This window comes from Zonotrichia leucophrys, chromosome 23 (genome assembly GCF_028769735.1).
Source record: "Zonotrichia leucophrys gambelii isolate GWCS_2022_RI chromosome 23, RI_Zleu_2.0, whole genome shotgun sequence".
Lineage (NCBI taxonomy): Eukaryota > Metazoa > Chordata > Aves > Passeriformes > Passerellidae > Zonotrichia > Zonotrichia leucophrys.
The window spans coordinates 4,684,241-4,704,535 of NC_088192.1; the positions used below are offsets into that span (position 1 = coordinate 4,684,241).

General features: G+C 47.1%; 1 protein-coding gene across 3 annotated transcripts in view; it reads right to left on the minus strand.

The window, feature by feature from the left end:
* LUZP1 (leucine zipper protein 1) overlaps positions 1 to 20,295 on the minus strand; it is a 33,947-nt gene that overhangs the window by 5,703 nt on the left and 7,949 nt on the right. For all 3 annotated transcript variants that reach the window (XM_064731841.1, XM_064731843.1, XM_064731842.1), the window contains exons 2-3: positions 3,563 to 6,856; positions 290 to 451 (exon numbers count right to left, since the gene is read on the minus strand). In XM_064731841.1, the coding sequence (XP_064587911.1) occupies positions 290 to 451; positions 3,563 to 6,745 (3,345 nt within the window). In that variant the 5' untranslated portion in view covers positions 6,746 to 6,856. The remainder of the gene's footprint in view (positions 1 to 289; positions 452 to 3,562; positions 6,857 to 20,295) is intronic.

Sequence of the window (20,295 nt, forward strand, 5' to 3'; positions counted from 1 at the left end):
TAAAGCTGCCAGCTGAAGCAGGGACTCTGCCTTTGTCTCTCCAAATGTTTTTTTCCATCCCTGATTGATTCATGTACCAGAGGATGACTTGATGCAGTGCCACTTAGTTATCTGAGAATATTCTTAGCCATAAAATTTGCTGAAACAAGTTTATAACACAAAATACAGCAGCCACTCCACCCCTAGCAAGTGCTAACTTCAGACTTGGTTTCTCCTACAAGAGTGGAGACTTTCTGGAGATCAGTTCAGATATTGGTTTCTTGCCCTGTAACTGCCTTCCCTCACATACCTGCTCCTCTCCTTGGAGCCCTGGTGGTGCAGGGGAGTTGGATTCAGGGTCCTGCAGCTCCACCCTGGCTGTCCTTTTGCCCAGAGTGTCAGCCTGGAGGAGGTACTCAGAGGAGCCATACTGCTTCCTTCTGGAACTGGACACAAAATCCTTGCTCTCATCCTGTGCAAAGGAAAATAAAAAGGGTTGGGATCCAGGGTCTGTGAAGGATCTGGAACAGCACTGGGGTTCAAGTGCCAGGTTTGCAGTGTAAGTTGTGCTTTGAGTCCTTTTAGGAAGGAGAGACTTAAACCACCAGGCCAGCTCTGCCATGGCCTCATTTATGTGCTATTTCATACAGATCTTTTCTCAGAACCATCCAGTAATTTTAACCCAAGTTATGGGTGCATGGTGACAAAACAGGACAGATCCCTTTGACAGAATTACTGAGGTCCAAGGAAAGATTCATTCTATTTTCTCTCTCCTGTGCAGTTATGGAGGGCAGTGATAGAGAGGGGCTTTGCTCAGAGCCTGGCATCCAGCCAGGGTCAACCCACTAGAGATGCCCTCGTTGGTATCCAAAGCAGGGGAGAGAAAGGTGAAAAACATCCCTGGACACTGCCTGGGAGCCTTCTACCATCAGAGAAGTGATGATGGCTTCCCTTGAAGACAAGGCTGCTTTAGAATTTTGCCAATTTATGCAGCAGACAGCCCAGCTCCAGTGATTAATGGCAGAGGCAGAAGAAACCATGCATTCATCTGCCATTGCTGCTGCTCATCTGCTCCCTGCCTCCAGCACATCTGCACCAACTTTCATCAAACATCACAGCAGGGGAGTACAGACTGCACTCTGTGAAACATGAAGCCCAGCTCGGGGGCTGCTCCAGGTCCTGCAGTGCCTCAGGTGTGGAGGGAGCTGGAGCAGGCTGGCTGCCAGCAGCAGAGGGAGCTGCTCCCCAGGCTGCAGCACCCACTCACCATCAGCAGCTCTGCTCCCGGGGCTCCCAAAGCAGCGCTCCAGAGTCAGGAACTCCTGAGCTGCACTGGAGACATCTGTCTGAATCAGCAGTACACAAAGGGAAGGTTGCAATGGAAGAGAGGAAGATTTTGGCAAAACCAGCACAGATCTCATGTTTCCCACATAAGATTCTCAAGGCAATGTCAGACTGTGGATAGTGGAGCTGGGAAGAGGTGACAGTGATACCTCCATAGGACAGCCCAGTGCTCCCTTCTGCCAGAGAAAAAGCCCCATCTTTAACTTAACACAAATCCAAGCTGCTGTGATAAGAGGTATATTATAAGCCTGAAGATATCTCTCAAAGGGCTTTTTTCCAAGGGCACATGTAACATTTTAAGTTGCATACAATTTGCTATATCTAGTCCAACTGAGTATCTGCAGTCTTTCAGGTTAACTTCATACTCATAATTCACAAACTAACAGTACACAATCTATGACCAAGAGATTTGGGACTATGTGGTGCCAAGGGTGATTTTATTGCAAAGTCTGACACAGAGAGAGATCCTGAGCTCAGTTCTGTGTGAACCAACCATGGTTGCTCTCCTGACACAGAAAGGCTGGAATCCAGCTAATCCTGGATACACTTGGCTTGACCAGGTTGCTGTGTCAGGTAAACCTCAGCTGCAGGGAAGTTAAACTGCACAGCTGGCAAATTTATCTGACAGCAAGGAGAGCACCTGCAGAGCTGCACTCAGCCCTGGGTGGGCTGCCAGGAGGAAAACTGAAAAGAAATCCTTGAGTGCCACTGCTTGGGGGTCTGCAACCAAGCACACACGGAATCAGTTGTAAATGAACACAGTGAATTGAAACTCCTGGGATAAAGGACACCCAAGGGATGGATCTCTCATTTCCCAAGCACACAAACTGCTGTTTTGCAGAAGAACAACTTCAATTATATCAGCTCTGCTTGGATTCATGAATAAACAGAACAGATTGAGTATGACCCACCCCGGCCAGGGAGACAATGTATTCTCAGTTTCCAAATGTAGCTGGAAGGCCACCCTGTACTTTCTAACACCAGCTAACAAACTTTCTGCAAAGCCAAGTGCAAATTCTGTGCTTCTCATAGCCAGAGAAGTGGAAGAGATTTGAAAATGTAAAATTCTTTGCCTACCTCCACCAGTTCATCTTTGTCAATGCCAAAGTCATTCAGTTATGACCCCATCCCCTCTGCCACCAGCCCTGTCAGATTACCCAGCTCGTTCCCTCCTGCCCACTGCCAACAGCAGGAGCTGCTCAGGAGGTGCTGAATGAACAGCAAGGCAGGAGCTGCAGCAGAACCAGGCTGGTTTAATGGCCAGAAGGGCACCAGTGAGTGCTGCCAGTGAGTTCAGGTGACATCTCCAGAGCCTCAGCCCCAGTGGCAAGCACATCCCACCAGAGCAGCTCGTGGCACTGCTTTGAGGGACTCCCCTCACTGAGAACAGGGAAAGCTCAGCTCTCCTTGTGGCTCTTGCTCCTTTCCAGGTGCAACATTGACACAGAGCAAGGAGGGAGCAGCTTTGTGTTACCAACCACCATCCACCTGCTATGGGGATGCCCAGGAAGCATTTCCAGACCAGGTTTCATGTGAGGAAACCATGGAGCTCTATCCATCTCCACAGCTGCCATTAGAGCTACAACTCTGCCTCACCACAACCCCACTCAAATCTGCTCATTCCCATCATTTTTTCATTGCTACTCCAAATTTAAAATGCTCCATAAAGTCACTCTGAAAAGCATGCCACGTCCTACTTAAGCTGTGACTATATTTCTCTGATGCTACTATGTGGTTATTCAGATGGCATTACAAGCCCCAAGCAGATGGATCTCATTTCAAGAAGGCTAAATCTGGTAATTCACACATGAGAAAGTTGTGGGCGCTGTGAATTGTGAATTTGCTGAAGGAAGGCAGCAGGAGCGGGGAGAGGCAGCACTTAGCAAATAATAAAATTTGAAATCATGCAGCCTACAAGGAACAGCCAACCTGGAGAACCTCACCAAGTGGAACAGTGCTGAAGATAGGAAATAAGCTGTAAAATTTCATGTCATGCAGCCTACAAGGAACAGGCAACCTGGAGAACCTCACCAAGTGGAACAGTGCTGAAGATAGGAAATAAGCTGTAAAATTTCATGTCATGCAGCCTACAGGGAACAGCCAACCTGGAGAACCTCATCAAGTGGAACAGTGCTGAAGATAGGAAATAAGCTGTAAAATTTCAAATCATGCAGCCTACAGGGAACAGGCACCCTGGAGAAGCTCACCAAGTGCAGGAGTGCCAGGACAGGGTACTCACAGGGGGCGTGGAGCGCTGCCAGGCAGCAGCTGCTGCAGGGTCACTGGCACAGCTCCTGCGGGGCACCAGCTCAGGGGCACTCAAGTTGCTTTTGGTCCTTCGGGAGCCCAGCTCAGGGGCACTCCAAGAATTAGCTGTGGCACTTGTCCTTGAGGAAGGCTGCTCCATGAAGTCTGCTTTTGAACTACTCCCTTCCCCTTCTAAAAGGTCCACTGAGGATCTACACAAGTTTGTGGCACTGGAAGTTGCACTTTTCTCCACTTTGGTTTGAGAGTCCTCCAGGGAATGCAGGCCTTGCCTTGTTCTCCAGGAACTTCTGACAGTGACGTGCTTTGTTTCGGATGAACCTGCATCTGATGAGCCGTGGCTCTTCCAGCTGATTGTCTCCACAGGCTCTCTGGAAGAGAGCTGATTCTCTGCACTGCTCCTCTCTGTCAGTTCAGAGGTCTTTAGCATAATGCTGCTTCTCGAGACCACTGTTTCAGCTTTACTCCTCAGCACTGCCTCCCCACTTCTGTCTGCCTCAGATGACTTCAGAGCACTTCTATTTATTGATGCCTCAAAGGGTGAAGGGACATTGTTTGTTACTGGTGGTGAAGGCTCATTTGAAGCCACTCTGATGTTGCTGGTGGAAACATGCCTTTCCTTGGCTGCTGTATCTGCAGTGGTCCTTGAAGCTGTTGGCTCAGAAGGAAAGATTGTGATGCTGCTTGTCATTTTATTTGTTACCATTTTAAAAGTAGACTTCTGTTTTTCTGACTCTGCCTCTGAAACAGTTCCTCCCATGATTGCCTTCATATCCTTCTCAACAATTGCAGGTTTAATGATGGCTTTTGATCTCAGAGCTTCTCTAGGGCTGAAGGATCTTCTGGATTTCAATTCTCCAGTGCTGGCATCTAATGGTTTTATGCTCTTGCTAGAGTCTTCATCATTCACAGTTTTTTTGTCATTTTCAAAAAGCGATGCTCTAAAAACTCCCCTAGAATTGGAGAACTGCTTGGAACTGACTTTCTTTCTCGTCTCAAAATCTGACAGAGCGGTTGGTTTTTTGCCTCTCCCTGATTCTTCATCTGAATTAACTTTTTCCTGGTTACTCTGTATGGTTTTAGAATCAGTTTTTAAACCCATATTTACATGATCTGCTGCTGAACTTGAAGACTGCTCAGTGCCTTCTTTATCAAGACCTGTGAGAAGCTGCAGAATGTCCTCCTGACTCCTGGAGCGATGGGAGCGCTTTGTCAGTGTCGAAAGCTTCCCCCTTTCAGGTGATGTGTCTGCAGCTTCTCTTTCCTGGGAGATCCCTGCCCTTTTGGCCCTCCCCTCTGAGGGCTGTCTGTGTGATGAGGCAAAAGTGCTCGCTGCTTCCACTTTGGAGGCAGCAGGCTCTGAGGCTGACCCGCTGGAGGACACGTGGTACCTGTAAGCAGAGGCTGTGCCATTGGCAGAGCTGTGGGTACCCCTGGTGAGCTGTGGGTCCCCCAAGCCCTCACTGACCTCAGCCTGACTTGTCTTCAGCCTCTCAGACAAAGAACCCACTGATTCTCCTTTGCTCGGCTTTTCATCCCGTGCGTCAGCGCCGTTCTGGCAGCTCCCACGGAACACCTGAGACGGCTTTTCCACCTTGGATCTCAGGCCTGTGTCACCAACAGCTTTGGAAGGTGCTTTCCAAGCCTTCTGCTCCTGTGCAGCAGGAGGATACCGGCTGAGGACAGATGGCTGCTCTTTGGATCTCTTCCCCTCGTTCTGCACCACGCAGCTTTCCTTCTGACCGGAAGAAAGAGTGGAAACTAAAGATTTCTCTTCCAGTCTCCTTGTATCTGTGGCAGCAGTGTCTGAAAGGGCAGATGCAGCAGAAGCTTTCCCTGCTTTTCTGTTCATCAGGCTTGGACTGGGCACCCTTTTAGCAGTGTGGCTGTAGCTGTCATTGCTGAGGGCAAAGTCTCTGTTCCGCGCTCTTTCCCGGCGCTGCTGTGGTGAGAGCTCCCTTGGCCTGTGCTTAGCAGCTGCCAAATCAGCCAGGACACCTCTGTATTTAGGTCTGTCGTGCTTTCCCCTGCTAGAAAAGCTTGTATCTTCATTTTCAACTTCTCCATTCTCCAGCTCTTTCTGTTTCTTTATTTGCATTTTTATTTCTTCTAGCTGACCTGTTAAGAGTTTGTTCTTATTCTGCTCACTCAGGTAACTGTCTTGCAGATCATTATTTTTGGCTCTCACTTTTTTCAGTTCTTCTTCTAAAGATTCAAAATGTTTGATCTGAATTTTAAGTTTCTCAATTTCTTGGGTGAGATCTTTCACTTTGTTGTCTTCCTGGTTTTTATTCTTTTGGTTTTCTGATTTATTCCTGGTTTCATTTTCTACGTGTTTCAGGTAATCCACACTTCCCTTCCTCCTGGTCTCCTTAGAAGGCAGTGCAGAAGTCAAGTCATCTTCAATTCTGATATCATTCCTGTCCAGCAGATTGTTGGATGACCTTTCTAGCAAGTTGGATGCATTTCTAGTTTGATCTGCCCTATTTAGTTTATTGTTTTGTTCTAATTTCTGTGTTAGCTCCTGGATTATTTTTTCATTTTGCTTTTCTCTTTCATTAAAATGTTTTCTTTCTGTGATGAAGCTCAGGGCTAAGGATTTCAGCTTTTCTAGCTCAGCTGTTAAGGTCTGCTCAGTTTTATCCAGCCTGTCCTCAGATGATTCCAGTTCTTTCACTTTCACCCTAAGTATTTCTAATTCTGTAGATATCTTTTTGGTCAAGTTCTTCTCTTCATTGAGGCTAAGACACAGCTGGGTACAGTCGTTCTTGCTCCTGCTGAAAGCCTCCTCCAGCTTCTCCAGCTCTGCCATTCTCTTCTGAAGGAGTTCAATTTCTGACTTCAGATCTCGAGTGAGGCTCTCCTCCTCTTCAAGCTTTTCTTTCATTAATCTGCAAAGCTCTTCAGCCTTCCTGATTTCTTCATCCTTGCCTTCAATCTTCAGCACTCTTTTCCTCAGGGCTTCAATGTCAGCCAGCATGCTGGAGTTGCTGCCTTCTGCCTGGATAACTTTGTCCTGGAGGTCCAGCAGTTCATCCTCTGCTTTCTGCAGATTTTTTGTTGCTTCCTCCAGCTCATCGAGGCGGCGACTGAGGCTCTGCAGTTTGAAACGGAGGTGTCGGTTTGAGGTTTCCTTGTAACCTGTACATTCTGCCATGATTCTTTTGTTCCTTTCAGAACAAAGCTTTTCTTAGTCTGGGTGAATGGTATACACCTTGTGTATCTCCAGTATGTTGTTGTTATTCCTTTGAGTGGAGGCAATCTCACCCTGAAAGAAAAAAATGCTCCAAATCAATATAAGAGCTCAGAATATAAATATATTCACAGTTTAAGTTAGGCTATCAATGTTTATATAAATAACTTTTTAATTAAACACATTTCTGAGTGCTACATTATGTGAAATGAAATTGCAGAGAAGAGCCACAGTCCATTTACTTTGTGACTATGAGTCATTTAAATAGTGAATCCTAGTAAAACTCTGCAGTGTTTGATATTAGATTACTGCTTTGAGTTGGTTAAAATGTGTGAAGTTGGGGTTTGAAGTTGGGTTTTGTTACTTTGTGACCAAAACCAGCCTGTTGCCCACGGCTAAGGGCAGGAAGGGTCCTCAATGCTGCTCTGCCCAGGTGGGTTGTGCACCACCATGGAGCCTCAGCCAGGGCTCCCCAGCCTGGGCAGCTGCTCCCTGTGAGATCCCAGGCTGGAGAGGGTCACACTCGTGTGCAGAGGGTCACACTGGGGTGCAGAGGGTCACACTCGTGTGCAGAGGGTCACACTCGGGTGCAGAGGGTCACACTCATGCAGGATTCAGGCCCCTGTACATGCAGCAGACACCTCTCTTTCCAGCCCTGCACCTCTCTCCTGAAGACACCTTAGTGATGAAGGTTCAGGAGCCATGAACAGAATCAGCAAAAGGCAAACCCCAGCCATAACTGAGGATGGGGCAGCCCCCCATGCTGGCTGGCAGATGGAGGGCACTGGGAGCTGCTGCCATTTGACACTGCCAGTATTTCTCCAGCATCTCAGGCTGCTCAGCAGAAATCTTCACCTGGGCTGTAGTGAAGATTTCACATCCCAAGGACACTCTACCAGAGGAGTTTCAAGTTTCTCCCTCCCATTTCCAAAGCTGCTGTTGCCCTCAGCTGCCACCCACTCACCCACCCAGGAGATGAGCAGTTGCTTATCCCTCTCCTTGCTGCTGCTGACATGAGCAGCAATTAGAACTCATCAGCACACTGACACACTGAGTGTGAACTATTCCAGCTCAGCTCAGAGCTGGCAGGGTGGTTTGTAAAAAACCCCTCTGTGCTTTGAGGGAGGAGCAGGAAAGGGCCCCTGGGAGGATCTGAAGTCCCCTGTGGCACTCAGCATTAGCACTGGCCTGAGGGGCCTGAGGCATGGGAGGGCTGCTGCAAACCTGAGTGGAGGCAGGATGACTGCAGCTCTGATCTCAGCCTTGCTCAGGAAATCTGTCTTGGACCAGAACTTGACCTCCAGAATTTCTGTGGAGCTCTGTGCAGAGGAAACACGCAGGAGTTTCCTAGGGCACAGTGTGATGAGCAGGATGTGAGCAGTGCCAGCAAGGGAGGCAGCAGCACCCTGACACACAGCCTGGGCTGGGGGGATCCATCTCCAGGCAGGCAGGGGGCCCAGGCTGCCCCACCATGGGGACCCACTGGGCACCTGTGGGACCATCTGGGGGATTTGTGGTCATTCCCACACGGTTCAGCTCTTCAGCCCCTGAAGGAGCACTGCAAACAGCACCAGGAGAGGAACCCTGGTGTCCTGAGCACAGCATGGCCACGTGCCTGTCCCCTCCCTCACCACCATGGCCGTGTCCTGCTCCTTCCCCCAAGCTGTCCCCACACTGCTGAGGCCACTGCAGCTGCCTGCAGGCAGGAAAGGCTGTCCAGCCCCAGCAGAACCCCAGGAATGGCACTGCACCAGCACAGGAAAGGCCACAGAGAGTCTGAAAACAAAAGGTTGTCCCTGCCAGGCCAGGAGCTGGGAGTTAATGGTTAACCCAGCAGCAGCTGGGCTGCAGTGAGAGCAGCAGGGAGGCAGAAATGCACAGGCCTGGTGGCTGTGCCACTGCTCTAACACTGCCACGGGCTCCACACAGGCTGGGGGACATCACAGAGGGGCTCAGGGCTGGCTCTGGAACATCCCAGAACCTCCCCAGCTGACATGATTTACTGCCAGAGAGCAAAGAGGCTCAATCTGATTAGTTTAATAAGGAGAAGGAGATGTAAAGCAACACCTACAAACAATAAGAGCTACAAACAAAAGGATCTACAACAAATCTCCTACCTGGAGGCCCTTTAACATTCTGGCATAGCCAGAAGCAACCTCAGTGCTGGGAGACAGAACCAGACCAAATTATTATTACAAACAGAGTGCACATGTATAAGATTGAGGGGAATTGGCCAATATAAAATATTATCTTAGGTACACATAGATACACAGATATATAGGTATTTGTATCTCTGAATGTTTTGAAGTCATTATTTGAGTTAGGGCTTGGACCACAGAACTCAAGAGGACTTACCTAAACTACTCTGGCTGTTTGTGACTGTTCTTCTCCAGTCTGTCAATGATATTAAAGAATTAGAGCAAATGGTACAGGATTCAAACACTGGGACTATTACTAATGCTAATTAATATTGTTGGTGGATATTTAAACAGGAGATGTTAAATAAATCTGATAAGGGTTGTAAATGCACTGAACAATCTGATATGGATGTATGGACTTCATATTTTTCTCTTTTGGAAAACTGAGCAGTTTTCAGCCTACCTCTATCTTACAATTTTTGGAACTAAATCCCATCAAATACTCAAACCAACAAAGCCCCAAAAACCAACCAAACAAAAAAAACCCCACCTCAAACAATTGAAAATCCACACACAAACAAAAAACCGCAATAACAACAAAAAACCCCACCCAAAAGTAAACAAACAAAAACCCCAACCAAAACAAAAAAAAAACCACAGGAAGAAAAGAGGATGATAACTTTCATAACAGCAAGTAAACTGCGGCAGTGGCAAATGTAGTAGGGGGAGTTGAGTTTAACAGAACCATCTGAGTCAGCAATAAAATCAGATTAAAGACTGGCAGGTTGCATTCCTGGACACACAAAAGCTGAATGGTCACAGCACAGCTGATGTGCTCCTGCAGCTCAGGACAGCTCCTCCTGGCTGTACCAGAGGAAATACTGAACAGAAATACTCCTGCAGCAATAGGGATGCCATTATTTTCTATGTGGTACTGGCCTGTATATTGACACACCAAGACTGATGCATCTCCTTTTGCTCAGCTCTAAAGTCTTCTAGATTGAAAGAGGAAAAGATGCTCAGCTGCCTTCACCTGACCTTGCCAGGGAACAGGACTTGCACAGGAGGAGAACTCTTCCCCCACTGACAGCAAAGGGGGCTCAGGGATCTGGATGGCAGCTGTGCCCCAGCAATGATGCCACTCTCTCTGCAGGGCCAGGCATCAAGAACATGAACTGAAAGTTGAGGAAAGCTTTGGAAAAGCTCAGAAAAGCAATCAGGTGTGCTCCTTGATTCTTTAAAACTGATCTGATTTTTTGCCTCAACAATAAAGGCAGCCCTGCCTTAAGCCAAGAGGCACAATGGATTTGAGTTCTGAAAGAACATTTTTCAAATGAGACACACAGGAAGCCTGGGGAGCCTCCAAATACCTGGTACTCAAATAAAACACCAAGGCAAAATATGTGGCCAGTAACTACCTACAGAAAAAAGAAGAAAAAACAATTTTGTCTGATCTAAAATGTTCTTTATTAGAGCACAAGGAGTCAAACCCCAGCTTCACACATTTTAACCAATTGAAAGCAGCACTGTAACACCAAACACTGCAGTGATTTACCAGGATTCACTGTTTAAATGACTCATTCTGATCCTGCTTTCCCCACAGGTTTATCATTGGGTTTTCTGATCTTCCTCAACAAGTGTGCTCATCTCTAACTACACTCATATTTAGCATTATCAATGGCCTGCTCCCACAGACTAAGGCAGCCTTTTCAGCCCTTTGAGGGCTCTTCTGACTCTGCATGGTTTTGGCTATACAGCTGTGAGAATTCAGTGTTCAAGACATTTACTAGAGTTAAAATTCTCAATTACCCTTAATATTCTTAAATTTATTTTTTTTTCTGCACACTCACTTTTGCTCATTACCTACTATTTATGAAAATGTTTCTATAGCAGAATTGTTGGACTTAACTTCCCTTGGAATAACTTTATGTTGCCTGCACAAAACACATACAGTCAGTTCACAGCTGTGAACAGAGGGAAAAACCTCCAGCTAGAAACATTTGTGTTAGCTAAACACTGCGTGAATTAGGAGATAAGAATCATCTATTTCAGGAACAACAATTAAATGGCTGCTACCTGAGACCTGCTCACATCATCTCTGCCAGAGCTCTCTATGCCCACAGTGCTGCTCCTCTCCAGATGGAAGAATCATCTCACCCTACACATCCTTGCTCTGGTTTGTTGGGATGAATCCCACAGGCACTCACTGCTCCTGTGTCGCAGACATTTTTTCATAGAAATCCTTTCTTTCACATTTGTCCATCTTCTGGGAAGCAGAGCCCCAGAAGAAGAATGTAAACAATTGTTATCAGCTGCTGTGAAATGTAGCAGGTGTCCCTGTGATTGGCTCATCTTCCATGTGTACCATTAAAGGCCAATCACAGGAGCAGCTCAGGGACAGATTCCCTGGACACAGAACTTTGTTATTCATTCTTTCTATTCTATTCTTAGCTGAGCAGCTCTCTGCAACTTCTCTTCTTATTCTTTTTAGTATAGTTATAATGTAATATATATCATATATAAATAAATCAAGCCTTCTGATCAAGAAACAATATTCTCGTCCTTCTCTCACCACAGTGACCGTCTAAAGTCGCTGTAATACTCCTGATTTCAGGATGTCCCCAAAACACTCATCTGGGAAAATAACTGCTGGAGCAGACTCCTGTTATGCCAAGATAGAAACCAGCAGCTGCCACACATGCCTGTCAAGCACTGAGAGACACTGACATCTCTCACAAGCACATTTTGCATTTAATCTTTGGGGGTTTTTAATCTTTTTGCTTGCACTTTTATACTGATAATGCAAGATCAGTGTGTTTGGGTGAGCCTGAGGTGCCAGGGATGGCACTGCTGGGGTGGCACAGCCCCCATATATGACACATGTGGCTTTGCCCAATCCTACAGGTGAATGAGAATTATTAATGCCTTAGTCTCCAATCTCTTTTTACTAATTTATTTGTCTGTTCTTGCAGTTGCCAGGGTTTCCCATAGCCTCTGAGAGCAGCACTCATCAAAGGCAATAGAAAATCAATAGATGCAAGCACAGCTATAATCAGAGAGTAGAAAAGCAATTTGCCTCATTGAAGTTTGAGTCCTTGGGATGCTGTGTGCTGTGAAAGCCACAGGCTGAGGTTTGCATTCCTTGGCTGCCAGGTGGCCCAGAGTAAGGTGAGGAGCAGAGCAGGGCTATTGTCCTGTCCATGTCCTTATGGGTGTAGCACATACCTGCTACTACTCCCTCCACTCCCCTAAATGCTGAGGTGAACTTTAATCCCCCCGTTCTATTTTCTGCTAAACTATTATTCAGAATACCCCTGCAAACTGTATTTTTGCACTGAGCACAATGCTAGGAGTGTTTGGACACATCTGGGGAAAGGGAACCTCAGGCAATATCTCCAGACTATGAATTCAAACTACATCAGGTGGCTGAGAGTCACTTCAGGCACGAGGGCAGCTCTGTGGGTGCACATCAGCAAAACCTGGGGTAGCAAGGGAATTCCTCTGGGCAGTCCCCAGTGGCCAAGCAGGTCAGGGAGAAGCTGATGAAACTGTTCTAATTCAAACTTTTCCTCCTCAGGTATAGTTTAGATGTGCTGGCTGGATTCTGCCCCATGTGCACATAGACCTGCAGGTTTAATTAAAACATTTCTGGTGTTGCACACGTGTGGGAGGGAGTGTGAACATGTCATGCTCACAAACAGAAATGCTGCTGATGAATCATGCTTGTACCACAGCTCAACGTGGTGAGAGCATCACTGGGACTTCTCTTCCCTGCCCCAGGGTGAATGGGCTGGGAGGAGTCCAGCATGTCATCCTTCATTTGTAAAGTAAAATTTCTCTACCATCTATCCAGAAAAGGGACACAGGTGTCACAAAATGCAGCAAATGGCAATACTGCAGCCAGAACCTTCAATCAGTTAAAAAACAAGGAAGGAAAGTTTTTCTTAATAGGATTTTGCCTTTTGCAAGTTCTTCCCAGCACCTGGGTTTTGTCTTGACACAATGACACATAGTCATGAGAACAAGAGAAAAACACTCAAGAAAAGAAAAAGGATATAAAACAAGAGCCAAAGTGCCCTATGTGACATCAACCCTGCATGCCACCTGCAGGCATCCAACAACCTGGGACAGCTGAGGGGGCAGATTGTGGATTTGCTTACATGGGAAGGGACAGGGGCTCCCTGGCCCCACTGAACACAAAAGCAAAGTGATTTTTGGGGATGCACATATTTTGAGGGATGAATTGTCCCAGAAATAGCTGCATCTAGTGGGAGAGGAAATTCTAAAAGTCAGAAAAAAGCTCAGCAATCTGGAAGTGGATTGACTATTGACCAATACAATGTGAGACTAGAGATGTGAAATGATGAGACAGCAGTCAAAAATAACCACAGTGACCACAATCTTCATGGAAACTCAAATTCTGACACCAAATAGCATCCACAGCAATGTGAGGCACTGCAGCAGGCTCTGCAGATGCCAGAGAGGATCTGGCACATCACTGAGTCACACTGACCCTACGTCAAGTGAACTCCTCAGCATTGCTCTTCCTCTTGCAAAATAAAATAAATTTCCCTATATGGAGCTGGCAGGACCAAAAAAAAAAAACAGCAGAGCATAAAACCACCCAGGGCTGCTCACAGCAGATGCTTTGAGCAGCACTGGGGTTTGAGCAGTTGTGTTTTACCAGGCACAGCAGAGATTTTGCTTTCCTCTCCAAAACCACTCTCCTCCAGCTCCCCCTTGAAATCACTGCTTGATGCTCACTCAAAGCAGGTCTGAGCATTTGCTGAGCAGCTGCAGCACCTTCCTTTCAGCAATACAGAATTTCACAAGAGGGCTGCTAGTGGCACCCTTGCCCTGGGAGCTCCAAGGCAAGGAAGATGTTTCCCATGCTCTGGAGCTCTTGCTCAGCAATGGATTGATACTCCCACAGAGTGCTGCTCCTATGTGCCATCCTGCACTGGAATCAAAGCTGAGAAAGATGTTTTATTTCTCCCCATGCTGCCACTTGTGCTGTCCTCAGAAGCAGATTTGACTGTCACATTTGATTTCACAAACACTATGCAGGCATCTCTTGAGCGAGTCACAAACTTGGCAGCATCCTGCAGATGGCATGGGAAAGGCAGCCCCAGCTCAGTGGTGCTTTTGTAATCATTGCTGGACACAGAAACCTCCCACCTCCTTCACCCTCCATCCCTCCCTCCCATCTCCATCAGCTCAGCTCTGAAGGGACTTCAGGGATGGCTCTCACCATCACTTCAGCCCCAAAATATGTGCTAGCATGGAGGTAACTGAGCCACCCATGGGCTGGCTGAATGGCCCAGATTCACTGAAAAGATTCAGAGCAAGCAAGATCCAGAAAATTGCTAGAAAAATGAATAAAATTATATGCCAAAGATTATTGAATGTGAAGAACCCAAAGTTCTGTGACTCAGACAATAGGGAAACACACATTCATTATTTCTATGTTCCTCCCCAGCAGCTGGTTTGGGCTATGGGTACAGTCAGGATGCTGAAGAGACAGAAACCTCAGCTGCACCTCCAGAGCCTTCTCCTCTGTTCCTTTTCTTCTCTCCTGCATCACTGCATCTTTTGTGCTTCTCAAACTTCCATTATTCCCAGATATTTAGCAAAGAGTAAAAGCTCTTCTCAGACGTCTCTTCCACATTGTCACTTGACTCTTGAACTTGCTCTTTTACCCTCTTCATCTGGCCTTTATAAAATTCACCTTTCAAGCACAATGCTACACCCTCCACCCTCCTGTGGAATGCTTGTGCTGAAAATTGGGTCAGTACCATCAACCCCAGCTCCTGCTGCTGTTTTCACTCCCTTGTCCCATCCTGGTGCCTTCTGCTTGTCTCTGGTTGGGCTCACCCTGTTCAGTGCCCTACTTCTGCTTGCATGTAGTGCTTCATGAGGGAATTTCTTGCTGCACAATGTTATGGAAGCTGGAAGTCCTCATGGGTTCATAAAGCAGCAATTAGAAACATTCATGGGAGAAAAACCCCTCAAGGTCATTCCTACAGAGACCCACTCCTAGTTCAGCAAGACAACTTGAGAGAAAACTTGCAGATTGGAAGAATCCTTTGATCTGCATGGTTGAACATTTCCCCTCTGCTCTCCCTCCTTCCCAGGTGTCCATTTGCAGCATTGTTCTCATCCACCAGAGCTCTTATTATCTTCTTGAGCTCCTTTATTGTCCTGTCACAAACACTTGGCCAGGTGAAACAGGGCTGACACTGCACATCTGACAAGTGCCACACTGCAAAGTGGCTACACACCCAAAATCACACACAGTCCTTCATCCAGCAGCACCTACAGAGCTGGGAAAGGCCTGCTAGTACAATACACTTAATAAGATTAACTTCAAGTATTCATAGCCATCTTTGAATCATTCTGCTGATTAGGCATAGGCAGCTCTAACCTTCACATTCTTCCTAACACTATACCCAAGAGGCACATGGCTACAAACATAGCCCTGCTGGCATTAAATTTATGGAGTGTTGTTTGTTTCTCTGCATCCTGTCTGATACAGGGCACATTCCATTCCCCTAACAGAGTAGAAGGACATCTGAGTCAGCTTTGCAGGAACACTCCTTTGATTGCTGTGAGTTTTTCTGGCTAAAAGATCAGCTCAGGCACTCAGAGGTTTCCATGTAGATCCCTACAAACCCTGCAGAAAACTGGGATCAACCAAAGGTCCTCCCAAAAAAACAAGCTCATGAACTCTATAACACAGACAACTGGCTACTCCTGTGACTTTCTCCCTGGAAGAATTCATTCAATTAAGTTTGTAAGTGCTAAAAGGAAAGTTTTTCAGCTCTCTTACAGCTGCCACAGGAACAGCCTGAGGAGCTGCCATAGCTACTGGACTGCTGCAGCTCCCAATCCATCAATTTTCTGCCTTGGACAAAAATGAAAGGCCAGGCAGGCACCCAGCCTGTGTGTGGTACCTGTGTAGCCAAAATGTAATCTGCTAGAGCTGTGCATTCAATACAAAAACATTCATGCATTCCCCACAGATAAAGCCTGCAGCACTGTCAGATAATCACCCAGCTGATCCCAGTGTGTCAGGCCAGGTGGATGAATGGGCTCCTGGAGACTGCACTGTCATCAGAAAACAAGAAGAGCATTAAGGTTCACCTGGACCAGAACATAAACCTGGCTTAGGTCTGTCCTTGGTGCCAACCCTGCCCTTTTAAACCTGCTCTGCCTCCAAACATGACTGACCTTGTCTGGGAAGATCCAGGCCAAGCCATGCCAAGAACTGGGCAAACACAAGGCAGCACTGATGTGGTCAGGACTGTCCCCACTCCTTAGCAGGGAAGATCTTTTGGGAACAGCTCAGACTGTCACCTTTAACTCCATTTCACAAGGGTGCCCTGTCCTCTCTGCACACCTTGCCCTGCACTTCCTCCTGCTCTGGGCACCCAGGATTTTGTCCACAGACCCTCAGACTGCTGGCATGGCAGCACAAGGAAATAAAATGGGACCTGAAATAAAAATGATCATTCATATTTCAGCAAGTGTCAAAAATTTAATTTTCCATTAATCTTTACTAACAGGCCTATAACTCAAAAATTCTAAGCAGACATCTAAGACTAATTACTCTGATAAAATTCAATATTCAAGAATAAACCCAATTTTAACTTCTGTCTTGTAGGTCAACTTTATAAATCATTAGCATTGCTATCCACCCATTGAACAGAACAGCCCTACAGCTAGAAAGAAACATGATCACCAGAAATCTCCCAAATCAGCAGAATTTTACCCCAAATCTCTGCAGAGCTGCTCTTGCTGAGGGGATCCCTCTTCAGGGCAGGCTGCTGTTCCCTTGATTTGGCTGTGAGAAGCTTGCCCTGGCCTGGCAAACACATCCAAATCCACATCTTGCCCTGCTCAGTGCAGATGCAGATTAAACTGCTGGCAGGTTTTCAGGACCCTGCCCTGGGATAGATGGACAGCAGCACTTCTGCAGGCAGCTCACAGCCCGGCCTGCCCTGTGTTTGCAGCCAAAATGCAAAGGGCTGAACAAAGTCTGCAATTAGCAGCAATTCAGGCTCGTGGAAGGGCCCCTGAGGAGGCCAAGGAATCTGATCCAGGTTACAGGTGCACTGCTGCTGCTCCTGGAGCAAACCAGGGGTTACACTTGAGCTGTGAACTCCCAGTGAGAGGCTGTGTGTCAGAGTGGCACATGCTGGAGCTCACTGCAGCTGTGCCACTCTGCAGCTTTTGGACAAACATTGTCCACCAATAATGATGTTTTAAGATTGGCTTTGTTTATGGCAGTAAAACCCCAGCAGCTGGATCACTGCGTTGAGGGCAATGGGGAAGGTCAGTCTTTCAATGTGGTGCCTCTTGAGCCGTGTTCTGGGAATTCTCCTCTTCTTCTCACATTTAGGCATCAGGATGTAGGATGTAGAGATGTAGGAGAGGCTGTTCTCCATTCAGCAGCCTGGAGAACAGCAGGGCTAACGGTGCTGTCATGAAAAGCCCAGGAGGAAGCTGGCAGCCATTAGAAATGCCTCTGGCATCAAGGCTGCCCAGCTCGGGTTACAGCAGCAGCATCACTTCCAGCCTGAGGCAAACCTTTTGGCTGCAATTCATGAAATCCACATGCTCTGGAGCAAGACACCGGGTGCTGTCACCATCACCAGCTCAGGGTGCTTGGCCACCCTGCAGGAGCAGCAGGCAGGCAAGCCAGGGCACCTTCCATCCCCAGAGCAGAGCAGGCTCTGACTCACAGGCAGGGCAGCCAAGGCCTGGCTGGTTCCTCCCCAGTCACATGAACTGGGTGGACCACGGGCACAGCGTCTCACAAGCACCTGCACAGGAAAGTGAGGGCTGGCGGGGCAATCACACACCCTGAGTAATCTCCACATCCTCCAAGGCCGCCCAATACAAACAGTTGGTAACTCTGTCCCTGTTAGTGTTTGCTGTACCACAAATACTAATATAACAAGCAGCTTTTCTTTCCTCTCTCAGCTCCCAACCTGCAGCTTTTTTGTTCACTGGCGAGTGTGAAGTCAAATGAAAGGAAGTATTCAGGAACTTAAAAATGTCTTATAAATCACTCTTAAATAGGATTTGCTCAATGAGGACAGAAGATCCTAACAGTTGTCTTTGTGTTCAATTTATTGCTGAAAATACCCTCAGGTGGCAAAAAAGTAAATAAAATAACATTTACAAACAGGAACATGCTGCCTTTGTGAGAGCATGCTTGTAGCTGTGGGGACTTTAACCTCAAAATTAACCCTCCATGGACAATGGGGAGACTCCAAGACAAGCTGCCAAGATGGTGTTATGACACTGGGCAGCTCTGCCACTGAAAACTGCCCAGCTGAAAGCCTTGATGGATTTATGGATGGAATACATTCACTTGCAGGCTGAGCCTCTCAAAATGACAACAGGCATTTCACACACAGACACACAGCATTGTGCCAGGGCAAACAGGACATAAAAGTGAGGGCACCTCATTGCCCTGGCAGGCAGAGAGCAGCCACACACCCTGCACCACTCACTGCTCTGGGAAGAGCTGCAAGGGCACCTGATGTTCTCCATAAGCCAGAGTCCAAGGTCTGGGAACTGGCTGGGGCATTCAGCAGTCATTGTTGGGATGCTCCTTAATGCAGAAAGAGATAGCAGAGGGACAGCTGGCCTTTGCTTCTTCTTTCCAAGAATGGGCCAGAGTAATTCCCCATTTGCTTGGGGATAAAGTGTCTCCTTTGACTAGGGAGGGCACTGAAACAGCACAACAGCTGTAACACCCCAGAGACCATCCCAGCACCCAGGTGCCTCCTTCAGCAGGCAGCTAAGGAGCTGTTTGGGGTCAGAAGTGTGGCACAGGATTTCCATCAGGAAGGTCCTGAGCCACACTTCTTCCACAGAAAAGGGTGAATAACATCACCAGCTTCAAAGCTCTTCCTTGTCAATAGGACATGAAAGGGTTAAAGATGTCACTCCACTCATGAGTATTATGGGAAAACTTTGTTCCAAATTCTCCATTTCATGCTGCTAGAAAATCAACAATCTTGAATTACCTTGTATTAAGGCAGTTCTACAGGGCGGCCTGCATTTGCTTTTAAGCCCACTGGTTATCCAAGGTTGTTGACTACTGGACAAACAGACAAATTCTACTGCTCCTGGAGCACAGGTACTCCTGCAAGCATTACACAAGATGCTAATGACAAAATCTGCAGGCTTAATGCCAAGCATTAATTTATGTAAATCCTATCCTAAATGAAGATCAGAGCCAAGAGGGCATATGCTTTTCTTGCAGCACGTTTAAGAAGTGGAGAGTGAGAAATAGAGCATGAAGCAAAAATGGCAGCAGAGGATCCCCTCCAGGACACCGTGCTCACTTGCATTGTTATTTACATGTTTTTTTTCCCCTTGTACTCCCTGGGCTGAAGGAAGGAAGGATGTTTCATAGGAAGGAAGCACTGGTGTGGCTGTACTGAGACAGGACCTCACTGCTTCCCCCACCCCATGCTGCTCCTTTCTACAGAGGAGGGAAAGAGCAGGAAATTCACATTTTCTCTCTCATCTTAGAGTAAGGGGAGGAAGCTAACCTCAGTCCAGCTCTGATTTCAAACAGGGTTTGAAAGCTGAGCAGGTTGCTCAGGACTGCATTAAGTTGTGAAAATCTCCAGGGTCAGAAATGCCCCAATCTTTCAGGCCCTGTTTCCTGTCAGAACAATCTCAGGGAGAAAATTATTTTCCTTTATGTTCAGTCAGAATTTACCATGCTGCCACTTTCTGCACCTGGGATGGGGCAACACCCAGCATCAGCTCAGACTGGTGTATGAATGGATTGAGAGCAGCCCTGCAGAGACAGACTTGGGGGTGTTGGGCAAAAAATTGGATATGACCCAGAAATGTGTACTTGTAGCCTAGAAAGCCAACAATGGTCCTTGGCTGCATCAAAAAAATTATGGCCAGCAAGTCAAGGGAAGTGATTTCCCCACTCTGCTCTCATGAGACCCCACCTGCAGCACTACACCTGGAGTTCTGGTGTCCTCAGAAAGACTGCAGTGGGTTCACAAGAGGCCACAAAAAAGAGTCAAGGACTGTAATAATTTTGTGAAGAAGGACTGAGAGAGTTGGGGTTGCTCAGTCTGGAAAAGAGGAGACTCTGGGGAGCCTTTCAATATCTAAAGAGGGTTTATAAGAAAGACACAGACTTTTTACCATGCATTGTGGTGATGGGGTGTGGGCACTGGTTTCAAACTAAGAGAGGAGGTTAAGATTGGATATTAGGAAGAAATTCTGCCCTGTGAAGGTGGTGAGTCACTGGCACAAGTTGCCCAAAAGAGCTGTGGATGCCCCATCCCTGCAAGTGTCCAAGGTCAAACTGGATGGGGATTTAGATAACCT